Raw genomic sequence first — 20018 nt, forward strand, 5'->3', positions numbered from 1 at the left:
GGCTCATTTCAAATTTTGTTCACTAATGCTCTTGTGAAGCACCTTGGGATGTTTTTACTACATGAAAGGTGCTATATAAATGCAAATTGTTGTTGGTAAGATTGACTGATGCACTGCAACACTATTGTTGCTGTACTGGCATAGAGTACTATCATAAAAATATTATATCATAGCCCTGAACCAAGATGGATGCAGAGCCGCAGCTATGCAGTAACTGCCACAAACACACAGAATATATCATAAAACTGGAGTTTTGTCCAGAATTTTATAAATAATCAGCAAATACTGTACACAAAATAAAAATAAAACACATTTCCAAAATAAAACTGCTACGTAAATACAAAATAACTGTGGAAAGAGCTGCTCCTACACGGTTCCATATTCACTATTTGCACTGGTAACTGTTCAAGCAGTTGGACAAAAGTCATGTTTCAAGGTCACAGTCGTGGTGCTGATTACTTTACTCTCCAATCTTAAATTTGGTACTGAAAAGGACAGTTTGTATGTACAAGGTTTTTAGTGGTGTACTTCCAGTGTAGTTATCTGAAGTTTAGCTTTAGCTTTGGATAAAAATTGGATGGACCTAAGTTGAATTCTTAGTCACAATCAGGCGTCACAACTGGATTCACCCTTTGGAGCAGAAGCTCAATATTGTCACAAACTAAAGTATTGTGATTGAACTTTCTGATCCGAGAGATGAACTCTAGAAAGCTGCACTATAATGTGCTTACTCTTGGGAAGATATTGCCATGCTGTTGGCTTGAGTTCTTTGAGGCATTGTGGATTCTGAATCTCATATTCTGGTTTACAATTAGATATCTGAGCCTAAAGCTGGGGTTCAGAGAACCCTTCATATTCTTTCCATAGTGCAGCTACTGGATTGTGCATCCACAGTAACATTGCTTTAAAAACCTTTAACTTCACCTGTCAAAACTCAACTTAATCCATTTGGCCATGATGACCAAATCCAAGATGACTCAATTGAGATTTGGAACCGATTGAATGCTGATCTTTAGTATATTTTCATACCACTGCACTGGTCACAGCCTCATAAATATCCTCTCAATAAAAAAAAACCTGTTTTTATAAAGCACTTTCATGAGAATAATAAATTGAAAGCGTTTTCAGATTACGGAATCTGACGTTTATTTCCCAGATGAAAAGACCAGGGGGTAACCGGTTCAAGGATAATTAATTTCAGTGTTAACAGATGACAGGGTAAAGTGTTTGGTATTCCTGTAGAAGCAAGCCAATATGCCACAGGGCATTAAAAAACAGACAGCGCTCAAAGGGACAGTGAAGGCAGATATCCAACAATCACAAATATCCAATTTAAGCTCAAGTGAATTCAGACATCCTGAAAACACAAGAAGACCAGTGTTACTCAGACTGACAGAGTGTTCCATACATTTATATTTTCCTGTGCAAGGATTACATTTTTTTACCTAATTAGTTCTTGTCCTTTGAAATGATTCTCCTTTGTGATGCTGTTTAGGAGGCTGTTACATTGACACCATTTATCACCTCTGCTCTTCTGGAAGCTTGCCATATGCTGGTCACTATTGATAGGACTGGAAGAGCACAGACACATATCAAACACCTTCAGGTAGGTGAACCATTCAGATTATCTTCCCAACCATGACTGAAAAACAGAAACAAAATAGTATTTTTACAAGTTAATATTCGAAGACAAATCGAGCGTTACAAATGACTATTTACATCTTTTCTTAGTTCTTTGTTTAAATGCACTTCATGACTTAGTCTCCTCTGACAAAGAAGCTGATTAATATCTATTTGTTATTAACTAAGCATTAAGGCTTTGCAAAGGATGTGTAATTATTGCTATGTGAATAATAAACAAATGGACTTGTCTGTGCAGAATGTCCAGCAATGTGTACTTATTAAAAGTGTTAGTTTACCATTTGTTTATACAGTGTGGGGGTTTGTGCTATTTTACGATGTGGTGAGGCTGAAACTTCTGGGGGAAATTTTAACCCCCCAAAACTGGCGGGTTTGGGTCAGGTGGGAGGTTAAAGTGTTAAAGATCTGAATCCTGACCCCAGCCTGCCTCCAACCTGCCCACTTTCAAGTTTAATGGAGGTGGAATAGGGCGCAAGCAACACACCCGCTCTCAGGAAGTGGGTCAGCAATGTGATTGTTATGAGTCTGTGTGTCCCACATTAATCCACCATTTCAACTTTAACTCTGGCTGGTCGGGTTTGCCAGGCCTTAGGAAACACAGTGGCGAAAAGAAAGTAAGGATTGCTCTATCCAGCAGGTATTTTCTTTCCACTTACCTGCTGGATCCAGCATACCAGCCTCACCAAATTCTGGCAATTGTACAACTTCCTGACCATTCTCCTTCTCCCCTCTCCCTCCCCTGAGATCTATGACCACACCCCCGCCTCAACCTCCGATCCCTCAGGTTTCCAATCTCTGACCTTTCACCCCACGTTGGACTGCTCCCCACCTCACCATAATTGGACGTACTTCCCAGGCTCAGACCCCTGGGATTAGACCCATCCCTGTCACCAGGGTCAAAGATCGGACAACCCTGTCACCTCACCACCCTGGGATCAGTTGGGAACCTGTCAATGACGTCACACACAAGCTGTTGAGTTAAAACTCCATAGCATGAAGGGAAACTCCAACTTTCAGTTTTCCCACATGGTACTAGATCCCCTGCTCCCAGCAGGTCAAAAAGTTACAATTCACCTCTTAGTTTTTAAGTTGTTAAGTTTTTAAGCAGTTCTTTTCCTTTTGTAAAAGTTCCTGTACCACGCACCTTTAGGGTTACAAACTCTGGTTGGACATATCCCGGTAGGATTCATCACATGACCTGCTGCTGCCAACCTCCCCACCCCACATTCCTGCTATTGTTTGCTGACATGTCCATCATCACAGTGCTCCGCCTTTCCAAGCTAATCGTGAAGCAAATACTCTTCATCAGCCGCTTGGATGATACTTGACTGTCAGTCAAACAGCCTTTGTCCCCACCTCCAATATTTTTATAACTTTAAAAACAAAAATGTGCAAAGAAACTGAAATAAAACACGATTTTATTACCTCTATGCTGGGTTACTCGCAGCCGAGTCCTGGAAATTCGTCTTTAATTCCTGGAAACTCCAGGGTAAACCTGCAGGATTAACAATCCTACACATCATTCATACCCAAAGGGGTTGGTGGCTGATTTAATCCAGGCTTCATTCTGATGTTGCTTAAGGGCTTGTGGGAATGCAGTCTGGGAATCATGTTCTCTCCCGGTTTCCCTCCTTCCATGTGGGGAAGCGCTTGACTTCTCAATGTGGAGCACATGGCTATTTGTGAACATTCTCCCACAACTCATTGTGTTGGAGCCATGCACTGAAAAAGGGAACCACTTTTGTAAAATGTATATTAATGAAGAAATAATGCACAGTGCCAGTGTTCTGAATAATAATCTTTAAATAATCTGGATTCTGTAGTTAAAACTAACATGATATCATATTGAAGCTTTTTAAAAGAATTCTGCAAATACAAAATAGCAGTATTCATCATAAAGTAGTTTTCCAGCACAAAGTAGGATACAGGGACTCCTTCAAATTGCAAACTCTTGATAACTTTATACCAATTATGGGAAGCAAGTTACCACTAAATAGAAGTGCACTATTCAGACTAAAACAGGGTGTTAAATTTTTAGACATGAAACAATAGAAATTAAGATGATAACAAGCATTTAAACTACTGACGACTGCTTGGTATAGATTAAACTGACCTGTAGAAAGGTAACATGCAAAGGTAGAAAGATGCACTTACTATTTTTTAATTATAAACTTAGAGAAAGCAATTCGGAAAATGGAACTTGATTAACTTAAAAATTAACCAGTAAAAACAAAAGACTGTGTAGTGCAGTCTTTTGATTTTACTGGTTAATTTTTAAGTTAACCAAGTTCCATTTTCTGAAATACTTTCTCTAAATTTACAATTGGTGCAAAGTCGCTTGAAGTGCACTTAGGCAGGATGCGTAAAGAAAGAAAAGAAAGACTTGCATTTATATAGCACCTTTCATGATCTCAGGATGTACTTCTTGAAATGTAGTCAATGTTGTAATGTAAGGGCCATTGCAGACAATAGACTTGTTCTAATTCAACTTCACAACTCCTGGAGCACAATTATAGCAAGCCATTAAGGCTCCCAGGTGGTCCATTGGGCAGCTTGGGAATTTTAGAAACACTGAGGGTGAAATTTGTCTTAGTTTATAGCACCAAATGGGAAATAGGGAATTGGTAGTCCGTTTTATAATCCACATGGTTTTCTTTTCTTTTCTATGACTTTAATGGAGAAAATTGTGCAGTATGTAAAATGGGCTGACGATTTCCTGATGTCTATTTTGCACCAAGACGTTCATGCATTATTGTAAGGCCTCTTATCCCAGTGCACAGAATGTCCAAGATGAATTTCCCTCCCATTATGCTTAATAATTTAACATTAGCTGAGCCAATTGTACATCTCCTCCATGTCTTCCATTAAGATTTAACTGGAATCCTAGTAAACATGGAGCTGGTACTATAACTCAGGTCTGCTGGCACTGCATTAACCTCAAAGCGACTGCCCCAGACTGATAGTGCAATACGACAAAGCCTTAAGAAGATGAATTAAGGAAGTGACACAGATATATTCTTATTTTCACATTGTATTATTATTATTATTATTAACGTCACTTTCTTCTTCCTGAAGATGATTATCGTAACCTTTACATTTATAAACTAATAAAACGCTGTCCCCCATTTACAATTTTCTTTTTTCACTTTTTGCATGAAAAGCGATATCAGTGAGAAAAACAGAAAATTCAGAAACACTAAGTGGGTCAGGCAGCATCTATGGAGAAAGATTCAGAGTTAACGTTTCAGGTTGACGACCTTCCATCAGAAATGGTGAAAGTAAGAAATGTAATAGGTTTTGAGCAAGTGAAAGGGGGATGGGTTGTAACAAGAACAACAGGGAAAGTCTGTGATAATGTGGAAGATAGGAGAAATTAAATGTCAAAAGGGTTGTTGGTGCAAGGCCAAAGGGAGTGGTAATGAGACAAGTAGAAGTATGAATGACAGAATCATGAACAGCTGCCATCCAAAAGCAAAAACAAGAGAAAAACAAGAGAGGAAAACCAAAAACAACAAAGAAAATGAAAACAAAATGGGGGCAGAGGTTACGGTCTGAAATCGTTGAACTCAGTGTTGAAGGCTGTGAAGTGTCTAATTGAAAGATGAGGTGCTGTTCCTTGAGTTTGCATTGAGCTTCATTGAAACACTGTATGGGGTAGAGGACAGAGAGGTCAGTGTGGGATCAAAGTGGAGAGTTGAAAGGACAGGTGACCGGAAGCTCGGGTCATGCTTGCAGACTGAACGGAGGTGTTCCGTAAAGCAGTTACCCAATCTGCATCTGGTCTCCCCAGTGTCGAGGAGACTGCATTGTGAGCAGAGAATACAGTATGCTAAATTGAAAGAAGTACACATAGATCACTGTTTCACCTGAAAGAAGTGTTTGGGGCCTTGGATGGTGAGGAGAGAGGAGGTAAAAGGGCAGGTGTTGCATCTGCTGCACTTGCATGGAATGGTGCTGTAGGAAGGGGATGGGGTGGTGGGGGTAACTGAGGAGTGGGCCAGGGTATCGTGGAGTGAACAGTCCTTTTGGAATTCTGAAAGGGGAGGTGACGGGAAGATGTGTTTGGTGGCGGAAATGGTGGAGGATGATCCGTTGAATACAAAGGCGGGTGGGGTGAAAGGTGAGGACAAGGGGAACCCTAACGTGGTTCTGGGAGGGAGGGGAACAGGTGAGAGCAGAAGTGCAGGAAATGGCACAGACATGGTGAGGGCCCTGTCAAACACAGTGGAGGGGAATTCTTGGTTGAGGAAAAAGGAAGACACATTAGAAGCACTGGTATGGAAGCTTTGATCATCAGAACAGATGTGATGGAGCCAGAGAAACTGGAGAATGGAATCGAGTCCTTACAAGAAGTGGGGTGTGAGGAAGTGTAGTCAAGCCTTAATTTCAGAAGAGATATTATTCCATGGAGGCATTTTCCATTTCCCATATGAGACCTCTGGTTTCTCTGCCGACTGATTTGTTGCCAGTTATGCCTAATTTAGGGACAAATTTGTGCTGTGGACACATAAACAACAAGGAACTGGATTGAGACCGTCCACACACGTGTCCCTACAATCATCAGACAAAGAAGACATTTCATTACATCAATCTGGGTGAAAGGCCAATGTAAAACCAAGTGCACAATATACTGCTCCTAATTTTAATTCCATTGTAGAGTTCTGAATATTTTAATTTGTATCTGGTTCTAATGAAACTCTAATGTGTTTCTGCTGGACTAAACAGCATGGACTTGATAAATGGATAAGGAGCAGCCAAGTCCTTTGGTTATTGTAAGGCCCATATCCCAGTGCACAGAATGCTTATTATAATATAAATAGGGCACAGCTAGTGAAATACTCCTGCTATACTTTCTTCAGGCTGCTATGATTGATGATCTTTTATCATGTAATCTGATCACTTGCGTTTAATCATTGATCTTCTGATGAATTATATTGTTGCAGGTGTGCTCTTAATTATTCCACTGGAAGGTGGTCAGAAAGTTAGTTGATTGATAGTTCCACCAGCTGTTGAACCTTCACCAATATTAATTGTATACAGACCTTGCACAGTTTACATTGATAAATGGTATTTGACATGAATTTTTTCATCCGTTCATGAAATGTGAGCTTCACTGACAAGACCAGAATTTGTTCCCCATTCCTAATTACTCTTAAGAAGGTGGTGGTGAGCTGTTTTCTTTAATAGTCGCAGTCCATCTGGTGCGAGTACACCCAAAATACCATTAGGGAGGGAGTTTCAGGATTTTGTTCCAGCGACAGTGAAGGAACGGCGATATATTTCCCACTCAGGATGGTGTGTGGCTTGGAGGGGAACTTGCAGGTGGTGGAGTTCCCATCCGTCCTCCTAGGTAGTAGAGGTCATGGGTTTGGAAGGTGCTGTTGAAGGAACCTTGGCGAGTTGCTGCAGTGCATCTTGTAGATTGTACACACTGCTGCCACTGTGATCCAATGGTGGAGAGAGTGAATGTTTAAGGTGGTGGATGGGTGCCCATCAAGCAGGCTGCTTTGTCCTGGATGGTGTCGATCTTCTTGAGTGTTGTTGGAGCTGCATTCATCCAGTCAGGTGGAGAATATTCCGTCACACTCTTGATTTGTGACTTGTAGATGGTGGACAGGCTTTGGGGAGTCAATAGGTCAGGTACTCGCCACAGAATTCCCAGCCTGTGACCTGTTCTTGTAGCCACTGTATTTATATGGCTGGTCCAGTTCAGTTTCAGGTCAATGGTAACCCCCAGGATGTTGATGGTGGGGGATTTAGTGATGGTAATGCCATTGAACATCAAGGAGAAATGGTTAGATTCTCTCTTGTTTAAGATGGTCTTGCCTGGCGCTTGTGTGACACGAATGTTACTTGCCAATTATCAGCCCAAGCCTGGATGTTGTCCAGGTCCTGCAGCACGCAGACATGGACTGCTTCAATATCTGAGGAGTCACAAATGGTACTGAACACTGTGCAATCATCAGCAAACATTCCCACTTCTAAGCTTATGATGGAGGGAAGGTCATTGATGAGGCAGCTGAAGATAATTGGGCTTAGGACACTACCCTGAGGAACCCTTGCTGTGATGTCCTGGGATTGAAGTGATTGACCTCCAACAACCATAACCATCCTCCTTTGTGCTGGGTATGATTCCAACCAGTGGAGAGATTTCCCCCAAGACCCATTGAATTAGTTCAATTTTGCTAGGGCTCCTTGATGCCAAACATGGTCAATTGCTGCCTTGATGTCAAGGGCAGTCACTCTCACCTCACATCTGGAATTCAGCTCTTTTGTCCATGTTTGGATCCAGGCTGTAATGAGGTCAGGAGCTGAGTGACCCTGGTAGAATCCAAACTGAGCATCGGTGAGCACATTATTGCTGAGTAAGTGTTGTCTGATGGCACTGTCAACGACATATTTCAGCACTTTGCTGATGATTGAGAGTAGACTGATGGAGCAATTTTTGGCCGGATTGGTTTTATCCTGCTTTTTGTGGACAGGACACACCTGGGCAATTTTCCACATTGTCAGATAGATACCAGTGTTGTAGCTGTATTGGAACAGCTTGACTAGGGCCATGACTAGTTCTGGAGCACAAGTCTATAATACTACAGCCGGGATGTTGTCAGGGTCCATAACCTTTGTAATATCCAGTCATGGAGTGAATCGGATTGGCTGAAGCCTGGCAGGTATGATGCTGGGGACCTCAGGAGGCGGCCGAGATGGGGCATCCACTCGGCACTTCTGGCTGAAAATTCTTCAGCCTTGTCTTTTGCACTGACAGTGAAATGGACTTTCCAGTGGTCCATTATTAAAGACTTCAACCACTCTGTGCACATGACATAGCAGATGATTAGTAGCAAGATGCACAGTTGAGTGGTAGTGTTCACCAATAGTGATAAATATAATTGCTACCAGCCATATTTATATGAACACACACCATTCATTACAAAACCTGGTGTAAATTACTTTCTATTTTTAACTGCTACTTTTTGTCGCAATTGATATGGTAACAGAGATGGTAGCAATGTTTCATCTGATGGCTAAAGTAATAATTGTGCTTATATAATACTTTATTACATTGTTTAAAAATACTTTATATGCAATGTGTTGTATATCTTGCTGTGAGCTGCACTTCGAAGTGATTAATTGATCAGGGAATAGAATGAATCACAATAAGTGCAGCAAACAGCAATGTGAGAAGCAACGAGTTAATATTGTTCAGTAGTGTTTGTTGGGAAGAAATGCTGGCCAGGATACGAGGACAACTCTTAGATTTAATGATGCCAGAGGATAGTTAATGTTCTGAAAAGGCCTTGGCTAACATTCTATCCAAAGAATGGAACCTCTGGCAATGCAGCTTCAGCCTTGGCTTTTTGTTCAAGTTCTGGAGCGAGGCTCGAACCCAAAACCTTCTAACTGGGCATGGGCAAAAGTGCTGCTAACTAAGCCAAGCTGACATCTGAGATAGGATTCATGCACTGTCCTTTTGAGGTAGTGGAATACAATTTTTTTTTTTTGGAATTGTAAATCAAGTTTTATTTAAATTGTTTTAGTTTAGAGATACAGCACTGAAACAGGCCCTTCGGCCCACCGAGTCTGTGCCGACCATCAAACACCCATTTATACTAATCCTACACTAATTCCATATTCCTACCACATCCCCACCTGTCCCTATATTCCCCTACCACCTACCTATACTAGGGGCAATTTATAAAGGCCAATTTACCTATGTAGGAGGAAACCGGAGCACCCGGAGAAAACCCACGCAGACACAGGGAGAACTTGCAAACTCCACACAGGCAGTACCCAGAATTGAACCCGGGTCGCTGGAGCTGTGAGGCTGCGGTGCTAACCACTGCGCCATCTGTACCGCCCATAAATTGTATATTGTATAAATTGTATAATTCCATTCACAGCTGTCCGCAATTAATGATGCTAACAGTACAGCTGGATTTGCCAGAGGAGTTGCCGAGCTTCTCCATCTTCTGTACGACGTCATAGCCCTCTACCACCGAACCAAATACAACATGTTTTTTATCCAACCACGGAGTGTCCCCAGTACATAATAAAGTGGAGAGTAACTATCACAGTGTGATGAATTTTTAAAATTAAGTTTTCAACTTTTCAACTTTTTATGTGCAAGTGCAATAGAAATTGTTTGGTGCTTGTAAATGAGTACAGTGGCACATTCGGTTTGTTGTTATGAATCTGTATACACTGGGGAAAGCAGGTTTTTAGCAGCTGAGATAGTGAGAATAAGAGGTCCTACCTACTGATCTTCTTAGTTGGACAGTTGACAGTTTATAACTTTCTTTGATCATTGCTTAAATGACATCTCACATTAAATGTGAATACCGACCCCCCCCCCAAAAAAAACTTCTGCATCCTCAGTTGGTTTGTTAAAGCTGAGATTTCAGCACAGTACTGAGGAAGTGCTGCAATATTGAATGAGACATTAAAACCAAAGCCTTGTCTACTTGTTCAGGTGAACATAAAACTATTTGAAGAAAAACTTGGGAGTTCTCCAAATATCCTGGGCAATATTTTTTTTTCATTCTTTCATGGGATGTGGGCATCACTGGCAAGGTAAGCATTTGCTGCTCATTCCTAATTGCCCTTGAATTGAGAGCCTTACTAGGCCATTTCAGAGGTCAGTTAAGAGTCAACCACATTGCTGTGGGCCTGGAGTCACATGTAGGCCAGACTAGGTATGGACAGTAGATTTCCTTCCCTAAAGGATATCAGTGAACCAGATGGTTTTTATGACAATCAATGTTAGTTTTTTTGTACCATTACTGAGACTAGCTTTCAATTCCAGATTTTTAATGAATTGAATTTAAATTCCAACAGCTGCTATGGTGGGATTTGAACCTGTGTCCCCAGAGGATTAGGCCTGGGCCTCTGGAATACTAGTCCAGTGACATTACCACTGCACCACCATCTCCCCTCATTTCTTCCTCAACTAACACTGCACGAAATAGATTCATTGGTCATTTATCCCATGGCAGTGCAATAATGGTTTGCGGTATTAGACTAGTAATCTAGAGGCTATTAATTCAAGTCCCCTGGCAAGTTTTCAAATTCCAGGATCAGAACCTAGCAGTGGTCTGGCCTATCTGTGGCTCCAGTTACCACACTATACATGTGTTGATTCATAGTTCTCTCTGAAATGACTTAGCAAGCTACTTAGTTATAAAATGAATTACTACTCAAAGGGGAAAGCTTACTGCCACTTTTTCAACAACAACTTATATTTATATAGTGCCTTTAATGTAATAATATGTTCCAAGGCACTTCACAGAAACACTATAAAACAAAGTATGAATCCGAGCCACAAAAGGAGGTATTAGGTCAGATGGCCAAAAGCTTGTTCAAAGAGATGGGTTTTAAGGTGTGTCTTAAATATTGTTAATTATAACAATTTAGTAAGGATTTAATAAGTATTTATTTATTTTATATTAATTAATTAATTAGTGAAAGAAATGTCAGTTAGAGGGGTGAAGTGCTTCACCTGTGAGATGTGGGAAGTCCGTGACGCTTCCAGCGTTCCGGACGACTACATCTGCAGGAAGTGTACCCAGTTGCAGCTCCTCACAGACCGCATGGATCGGTTGGAGCGGCAACTGGATGCACTTAGGAGCATGCAAGTGGCAGAAAGTGTCATCGACAGGAGTTTTAGAGAAGTGGTTACACCCAAGGTGCAGGCAGATAGATGGGTGACCGCTAGAAGGGGCAGGCAGTCAGTGCAGGAATCCCCTGTGGCTATCCCCCTCTCTAACAAGTATACCGTTTTGGATACTGTTGGGGGGGGATGGCCTATCAGGCGAAACGAGCAGCAGCCAGAGCAGTGGCACCATGGCTGGCACTGTTGTTCAGCAGGGAGGGACAAAGCGCAGAAGAGCAATAGTTATAGGGGACTCTATAGTCAGGGGCACAGATAGGCGCTTCTGTGGACGTGAAAGAGACTCCAGGATGGTATGTTGCCTCCCTGGTGCCAGGGTCAAGGAACGGACAGGGGGCATTCTGAAGGGGGAGGGTGAACAGCCAGAGGTTGTGGTACACATCGGTATCAATGACATAGGCAGGCAGAGTGATGAGGTCCTGAGGGGGAGTTTAGGGAGTTAGGTAAAAAGTTAAAAAACAGGACCACTCGGGTTGTAATCTCGGGATTACTCCCTGTGCCACGTGCCAGTGAGGCTAGAAATAGGAAGATAGTGCAGCTAAACACGTGGCTGAACAGCTGGTGTATAAGGGAGGGTTTCAGATATCTGGACCATTGGGATCTCTTCAGGGACAGATGGGACCTGTACAAGAAGGACGGGTTGCATCTAAACTGGAGGGGCACAAATATCCTGGCTGCAAGGTTTGCTAGCGTCACTCGGGAGGGTTTAAACTAGTGTGGCAGGGGGGTGGGAACCAGAGCAGTACTAGTGTGGCAGGGGGGTGGGAACCAGAGCAGTACGACAGCAAGTGAAATAAATGAAGGGGAACTAGTAAATAAGGCCAGTAAGACTAAGAGGAAGAGCAGGCAGGGAGATGTTGCGGAGAACAGCGGGACTGGTGGTCTGAAGTGCATTTGTTTCAATGCAAGAAGTATAACAGGTAAGGCAGAGGAACTTAGAGCTTGGATTAGTACTTGGAACTATGATGTTGTTGCTATTACAGAGACTTGGTTGAGGGAAGGACAGGATTGGCAGCTAAATGTTCCAGGATTTAGAAGCTTCAGGCGGGATAGAGGGGGATGTAAAAGGGGTGGGGGAGTTGCATTACTGGTTAAGGAGAATATCACAGCTGAAAGACTCCCACATGTCAGATGTTGATTTACCCTCAAACAGCCGCCCCCAATCTAAAATCTTCAGTTCATGCCTAATATTGTTATAATTAGCCTTCCCCCAATTTAGCACCTTCAACTGAGGAGGGGTACTGCAGGAAGACACCTCGGAGGGGGCATGCAGTGAGGCAGTATGAGTGGAGCTCAGGAATAGGAAGGGTGCAGTCACGATGTTGGGGGTTTACTACAGGCCTCCCAACAGTCAGCGGGAGGTAGAGGAGCAGATATGTAGACAGATTTTGGAAAGATGTAAAGGTAACAGGGTTGTAGTGGTCGGTGATTTTAACTTCCCCTATATTGACTGGGACTCACTTAGTGGGCTTGGATGGGGAAGAATTTGTAAGGAGCATCCAGGAAGGCTTCTTGAAACAATACGTAGATAGTCCAACTAGGGATGGGGCCGTACTGGACCTGGTATTGGGGAATGAGCCCGGCCAGGTGGTCGAAGTTTCAGTAGGGGAGCATTTCGGGAACAGTGACCATAATTCCATAAGTTTTAAGATACTTGTGGATAAGGATAAGAGTAGTCCTCGGGTGAAGGTGCTAAATTGGGGGAAGGCTAATTATAACAATATTAGGCAGGAACTGAAGAATTTAGATTGGGGGCGGCTGTTTGAGGGTAAATCAACATTTGACATGTGGGAGTCTTTCAAACGTCAGTTGATTAGAATCCAGGACCAGCATGTTCCTGTGAGGAAGAAGGATAAGTTTGGCAAGTTTCAGGAACCTTGGATAACACGGGATATTGTGAGCCTCATCAAAAAGAAAAAGGAAGCATTCGTAAGGGCTGTAAGGCTAGGAACAGATGAATCCCTTGAGGAATATAAAGACAGTAGGAAGGAACTTAAGCAAGGAGTCAGGAGGGCTAAAAGGGGTTATGAGAAGTCATTGGCAAACAGGATTAAGGAAAATCCCAAGGCTTTTTATACGTATATAAAGAGCAAGAGGGTAACCAGGGAAAGGGTTGGCCCACTCAAGGACAGAGAAGGGAATCTATGTGTGGAGCCAGAGGAAATGGGCGAGGTACTAAATGAGTACTTTGCATCAGTATTCACCAAGGAGAAGGACTTGGTGGATGATGAGTCTAGGGAAGGGAGTGTAGATAGTCTCAGTCATCTCATTACCAAAAAGGAGGAGGTGTTGGGTGTCTTGCAAAGCATTAAGGTAGATAAGTCCCCAGGGCCTGATGGGATCTACCCCAGAATACTGAGGGAGGCAAGGGAAGAAATTGCTGGGGCCTTGACAGAAATCTTTGCATCCTCATTGGCTATAGGTGAGGTCCCAGAGGACTGGAGAATAGCCAATGTTGTTCCTTTGTTTAAGAAGGGTAGCAAGGCTAATCCAGGAAATTATAGGCCGGTGAGCCTTACGTCAGTGGTAGGGAAATTATTAGAGAGGATTCTTCGGGACAGGATTTACTCCCATTTGGAAACAAATTGACTTATTAGCGAGAGGCAGCATGGTTTTGTGAAGGGGAGGTCGTGTCTCACTAATTTGATTGAGTTTTTTGAGGAAGTGACAAAAATGATTGATGAAGGAAGGGCAGTGGATGTTAGCTATATGGACTTCAGTAAAGCCTTTGACAAGGTCCCTCATGGCAGACTGATACAAAAGGTGAAGTCACATGGGATCAGAGGGGAGCTGGCAAGATGGATACAGAACTGGCTCGGTCATAGAAGACAGAGGGTAGCAGTGGAAGGGTGCTTTTCTGAATGGAGGGATGTGACTTGTGGTGTTCCGCAGGGATCAGTGCTGGGACCTTTGCTGTTTGTAGTATATATAAATCATTTGGAGGAAAATGTAGCTGGTCTGATTAGTAAGTTTGCGGACGACACAAAGGTTGGTGGAGTTGCGGATAGTGATGAGGATTGTCAGAGGATACAGCAGGATATAGATCAGTTGGTGACTTGGACGGAGAAATGGCAGATGGAGTTTAATTCGGACAAATGTGAGGTAATGCATTTTGGAAGGTCTAATGCAGGTGGGAAGTTTACAGTAAATGGCAGAACCTTTAGGAGTATTGACAGGCAGAGAGATCTGGGCGTACAGGTCCACAGGTCACTGAAAGTGGCAACGCAGGTGGATAAGGTAGTCAAGACGGCATATGGCATGCTTGCCTTCATCGGTCGGGGCATAGAGTATAAAAATAGGCAGGTCATGCTGGAGCTGTACAGAACTTTAGTTAGGTCACACTTAGAATATTGTGTGCAATTCTGGTCGCCACACTACCAGAAGGATGTGGAGGGTTTGGAGAGGGTACAGAAGAGGTTTACCAGGATGTTGCCTGGTCTGGAGGGCATTAGCTATGAGGAGAGGTTGGATAAACTTGGATTGTTTTCACTGGAACGACGGAGGTGGAGGGGCGACATGATAGAGGTTTACAAAGTTATAAGTGGCATGGACAGAGTGGATTGTCAGAAGCTTTTTCCCAGGGTGGAAGAGTCAGTTACTAGGGGACATAGGTTTAAGGTGCGAGGGGCAAAGTTTAGAGGGGATGTGAGAGGCAAGTTCTTTACACAGAGGGTGGTGAGTGCCTGGAACTTGTTGCCGGGGGAGGTGGTGGAAGCAGGTACCATAGAGACGTTTAAGAGGCATCTTGACAAATACATGAATAGGATGGGAATAGAGGGATATGGACCCTGGAAGTGCAGCAGGCTTGGAGGGCCGAATGGCCTGTTCCTGTACTGTACTGTTCTTTGTTCTTTGTTTGTTCTTTAAAGGAGGAAAGTGAGATGGAGAGGTGTAGGGAGGGTATTCCAGAGCTTGGGGCCTAGGCAACTGAAGGCATAGCCACCAATGGTGAAGTGATTAAAATCAGGGATGCTCAAAAGGCCAGACTTAGAGGAGCACAGATATCTAGGAGGGTTGCGTGGCTGGAGGAGATTAGAGAGATGGGAAGGCGGGAGGCCATGGAGCGATTTGAAAACAGAGAGAAGATTTTTTAAATCAAGATGTTGCTTGATCAGGAGTCAATGTAGGTCAGGGAGCACAAGAGTGATAGGGGAACGGGACTTGGTGCGAGTTAAGACACAGACAGCAAGTTTTGGATGACCTCAAGTTTACGAAGAGTAGGATGTGGGAGACCAGCCAGCATTGTGTTAGTATCGTCAAGTGTAGAGGTAATGAAGGCATGAATGAGTGTTTCAGCAGCAGATAAACTGAGATGGGGCGAAGTCGGCAATGTTGCAGAGGTGGAAATAGGCGGGCTTCGTGGTGGCGCAAATATGAGATCGGAAGCTCATCTTGGGGTCAAATGTGATACCAAGGTTGTGAGCAGGCTGGCTTAATCTCAGACTGTTATCAGGCAATAACTTCACCCATATCCTCAAAATAAATATAAAAATAAATTTGGCTGTGTGTACAAATGTAGCTGTTTGTCCATCTATATAACAACACTTTCAAGACCATTGCATCAACATCGAAAGTAATTCATTGGCACTGAGGTGCCTTGGACAACACTTCAAAAGTATTTTATTGGCTATAAAGTGCTTTGGGATGTCCTGAGATGTGAATAGTGCTGAATAAATCAAAGCCTTCTTTCTTGCAACATCCTGAGGATGTGATAGAAGCTACATAAAAGAAATAGGAAATAAGCAACTGTTGCTAAATAAAATTCTACCACATTGTTATAAACATTGTGAATCAGATATTAAGTTCAGTTAAAGTATCACAATGACTAACATTGAACATTACATTATTCAAAAGTAATCACAAGATTAGGGCTGCCCCAAATTAACACTTTGTGCTGAAGACATCTTCTTGGAATTTGGAAAAGATCCTGGTCAGTAACAAGCCTATTTGCATCATGTTTAGCAAGTGCTGTCCCTGCTCCATTCCCTGAATCCACTGCCTTTCTCTGAAGGTCTTCAGCCATTCATATAAACTTTAGTTGATGCATTGGTGTTGATGGTGCTAATATGAAAGATTTTCAATTGGTGGTAAAATCAATAAGTTAAAAAAACTCTTGTAAAAGAAGTAAAAGTGTTGTTATGCCAATGTGTTTTTTGAATGATAATTTTCTTTGATCCACTGACTGAAGATATGAATTTATATTTTTCTTTGAAGAAATTTAAAAAGGACACTTGAAACAGGATGAATGTTGGCAGCTTAAGATGATCATCTAGTTTGCTACATTGTATCCTACATTGCAAAGGACTATGAGGAGGGAAACAAAATGTCTGTGCATTTCCCAGCAAGAAACAAGACCGAGGAAGTTTAAAGGAATTGTTTGTTCTTTTCAGCAAGTAGAGAAGTACTGGTAACTGCAATATTTAAATGACTGAATGACTGTCATATGATAAGTCTCTCCCCATCTGTGGTTTTAAGCTGGTGTTTCTTCTGTAGCAGAGGAGAAGCAACTGGACTCTAACACATGCAGACCTAAGTGGGGATCCCTTTCTCTCTCTCTCTCTCTCTCTCTCTATCTACAACCAGCTTGACATCTTTCAAATCCTGCCTGTTGACTGACCACCTTTGCATACTCCGGCTACAATCGAAACCCTGTTGGTGGAAATCATCCACATCGCTATCGCCAGGAGACTCACTGAACCAGTCATCTACCTCTTCAAATTAAAAGCCTCAGGACCATCGGATTCAGCTAGACGCGAGCCGAATCACCAAACCCCACAGACTGTATACCTTTTTTTATGGACTCTAGCTCAACCAATCTACTTTTCCCCACTCTGTAACCTTTGTGTGTGTGTGAACCTCTAGTGTGTGAGAGAGTGGAAGTTGGCGTGTTATTTATTATTTTGTTAGGTTTAAGTACAATAAAGTTAACCTCTTTGTTAACTCAAGAAAACCTGTCCGATTGGTTCTTGTTATGATCATAGCAAGTAAATAATCAAACACCTACTGAATTGGTCAGTAATTCACCTTAAGAAAAAATTAAACCTGTTGTGGTCCAACAAGGAGAGGGAAAAGAGGGAAGCCCTTCGACCCTTCCTCACTTGACTGTAACAGAAATTTGGGGGCTCTCGTCCAGTATCAAACCAAAAGACAAATGGGAAATTGGAAGCGGGAAACTAAATTGATCCCTAGCAATAAGTTATAAACTTGAATACATGTTTTCTTGTGGTTTTCAGTGCTAGAGTACTAAAATATCCACACTCGAGGCCAATACCTTCCTAGAGCAGAGTGATGTAACTTGGGCCAGGTTAAAAGCCCTATCTGTTGAAGAGTTGAGGAATGTAGCTGGGCAGTTAGAGATTACTAACTGTCCAAAAGCTAGGAAGCCTGAAATCCTAAAACCTGTTGCTAACCATTTTAAAATTAACACTGAAGAACCGGAAACAGGCATAGAATCTGAAACAGACAAAGTAAGGTTAGCACAAGTACAACTAGAACAGCGGAGACTAGAATTAGAATTTCAGGAAAGAGAGAAAGAAAGAGCTTTCCAGGACAGGGAGAAAGAAAGAGAATTACAGGAAAGGGAAAAAGGAAGAGCTTTCCAGAAGGAGAAGGAGGAAAGGGAGTTAAAGCTCAAACTAACTAGGGGAAGACACAATATGACAAGTGAAGGCACTGCTAGTGAGAGAGTTACCCATAACTCATGACCAGGTGCTGTGCTGTTAATGTTCTCCCAGTTGATACCAAAGTTCAATGAGGGGGATGTGGAAGCAATTATCATCTCTTTTGAAAAGCTTGCAAAAAAGCTGAAGTGGCCAGTAGACAGCTGGATACTGTTATTGCAGATCAAATTAACAGGAAAAGCCCATGAGGTTTATTCACTGTTGCCTGATGAGAGTTTATCAGATTATGAGATGACTAAAAATGCTATCCTGAGTGCATAAGAGCCAGTACTGGAGGCGTACCGTCAAAATTTCCGAACTTTCCAAAATTAGCCGGATCAAACTTACATCGCGTTCAAAAGGGTTAAGCAACTCACTTTTGACCAATGGATACGGGCAGTTGAGATAGAGTCCACCTATGAAAACCTCAGAGAGGTGATCCTTCTCGAGGAGTTCAAAAAATCGCTTCCCCTTTCCATAATTAACCACGTGGAGGAACAAAAGGTTCCAAGAGCCAGGCAGGCAGCATTCCTGGCTAATGATTATACACTTATTCACAAGCCCTTGACCCAAGGAAAACCCTTTTGTAGTCACCTCCAAAAACCTGAAAAGTATAGAAGGTGGGAGAGTGACAGGAGAACAAATAGCAATGAGTGAGAAGGGTGAGCTGTAACCACGAGGGGCCCTCCTCAGGCTGAGAACAGGAGTGACGTCTAGAAACCTGTATGTTTTCATTGTAACAAGGCAGGTCACCTTCGAGCTGTCTGCTGGAAGTTACAGGGAAAACCCATAGGTTTAGTCAGGGTACACCAGGGTGGCTGAACTGGCACTTCAGACAGATGACCCTACTGTCTGGTTATCTGAAACCTTCTTTGGGAAGTTAGAGAACCCAAAGAATGGATTAAACAGGACTTCCTTGGTCGAGTCTCAGCAAGCTGACCCAGGTTTAAAAAAGTTAGTACAGACTGTCCAAACTAAAGCTGAAGCAGAGGGAGTTCCGGAGTGTTACTGTTTAAATGATGAGGTGCAGATGAGGAAGTGGAGACCTCCTCACAGACCTGCAGATGAAGAGTGGACAGTGGTTCAGCAGGTAGTGGTGCTGCCGAGGTACCAGAGGGAAATATTGAGAATAGCCCACGAGATTCCAATGGCTGGAGATGTCGGTATCAGAAAAACTCAAGCCCGCATCAGACAGCATTTTGACTGGCCGCAACTTCACAAGGATCTGGTGGAGCTCTGTAAGACTTGCCACACGTGCATTAAAACCTGCATCCCTAATTCCCATACTGGCGTTTGGGGAACCGTTCAACAGAGTGCTGGTAGATTGTGTGGAACCCCTGCCGAAAACAAAAGGTGGCTACCAGTATCCTCTCACCATTGTGCATGTGGCTACTCGATTTCCAGAGGCTATCTCTCTAAGAACTATCTCTGTCAAGGTAGTGGTGGAGGGGCTAACCCAATTCTTCACCTGATATGGGCTGCCTCTGAAATCCAGTCGGATCAGGGCACAAATTGCATGTTCAGTATTTTTCCAAAGGTCATGGATAATCTGGGCATAACCCAGCTCAAATCCTCAGCCTCCCACCCATAGTCGCAAGGAGTGTTGGAGCAGCACCACCAGACCCTAAAGACAATGATCAGTGCATACTACTATGAGTACCCCCATGACCGGGAAAAAGGGCTGGGATTTCTTCTGTTTGCTACCAGGTACTCACCCAATGGGTCCAGTGGCTTTAGTCGCTTTGAATTAGTTTATGAACATGAGGTGAGAGGTCCTCTAAAACTAATCAAGGAGAGGTTTTTGGGATCCAGGGACAAATCATCCCTGTTAGACTACATCTCCATGTTCTCAGAACGGCTCACGAGAGCCTGTGCAGTTGCTCACAAACACCTAAAAACCTCCCAGACAACTATGAAAAGGCAGTCAGAGAAACATGCCAAGGCCAGAATATTTCAGCCTAGAGATTATGTGTTAGTGCTATTACCAATACAGGGAGAACCATTGAAAGCCCAGTTCAGTGTCCCGTACAGAGTGGTAAAGAGAATTAGCA

General features: G+C 42.9%; 1 protein-coding gene across 10 annotated transcripts in view; it reads left to right on the plus strand.

Annotated features, from left to right (window-relative positions):
* The window catches only part of LOC137384082 (tetraspanin-18B-like), a 154949-nt gene that overhangs the window by 45210 nt on the left and 89721 nt on the right, over positions 1–20018 (plus strand). For 4 of the 10 annotated variants that reach the window (XM_068057668.1, XM_068057671.1, XM_068057670.1 and 1 more), the window contains one exon: positions 1496–1606. The exons of 2 other annotated variants lie outside the window; for them this stretch is intronic. In XM_068057668.1, the coding sequence (XP_067913769.1) occupies positions 1550–1606 (57 nt within the window). In that variant the 5' untranslated portion in view covers positions 1496–1549. Of the gene's footprint in view, positions 1–1495; positions 1607–4788; positions 4920–20018 lie in introns of those variants that run through there. 4 more of the 10 variants (XM_068057661.1, XM_068057672.1, XM_068057662.1 and 1 more) reach the window with 3 other exon arrangements.

Source organism: Heterodontus francisci, chromosome 25, assembly GCF_036365525.1.
Source record: "Heterodontus francisci isolate sHetFra1 chromosome 25, sHetFra1.hap1, whole genome shotgun sequence".
Taxonomy (NCBI): domain Eukaryota; kingdom Metazoa; phylum Chordata; class Chondrichthyes; order Heterodontiformes; family Heterodontidae; genus Heterodontus; species Heterodontus francisci.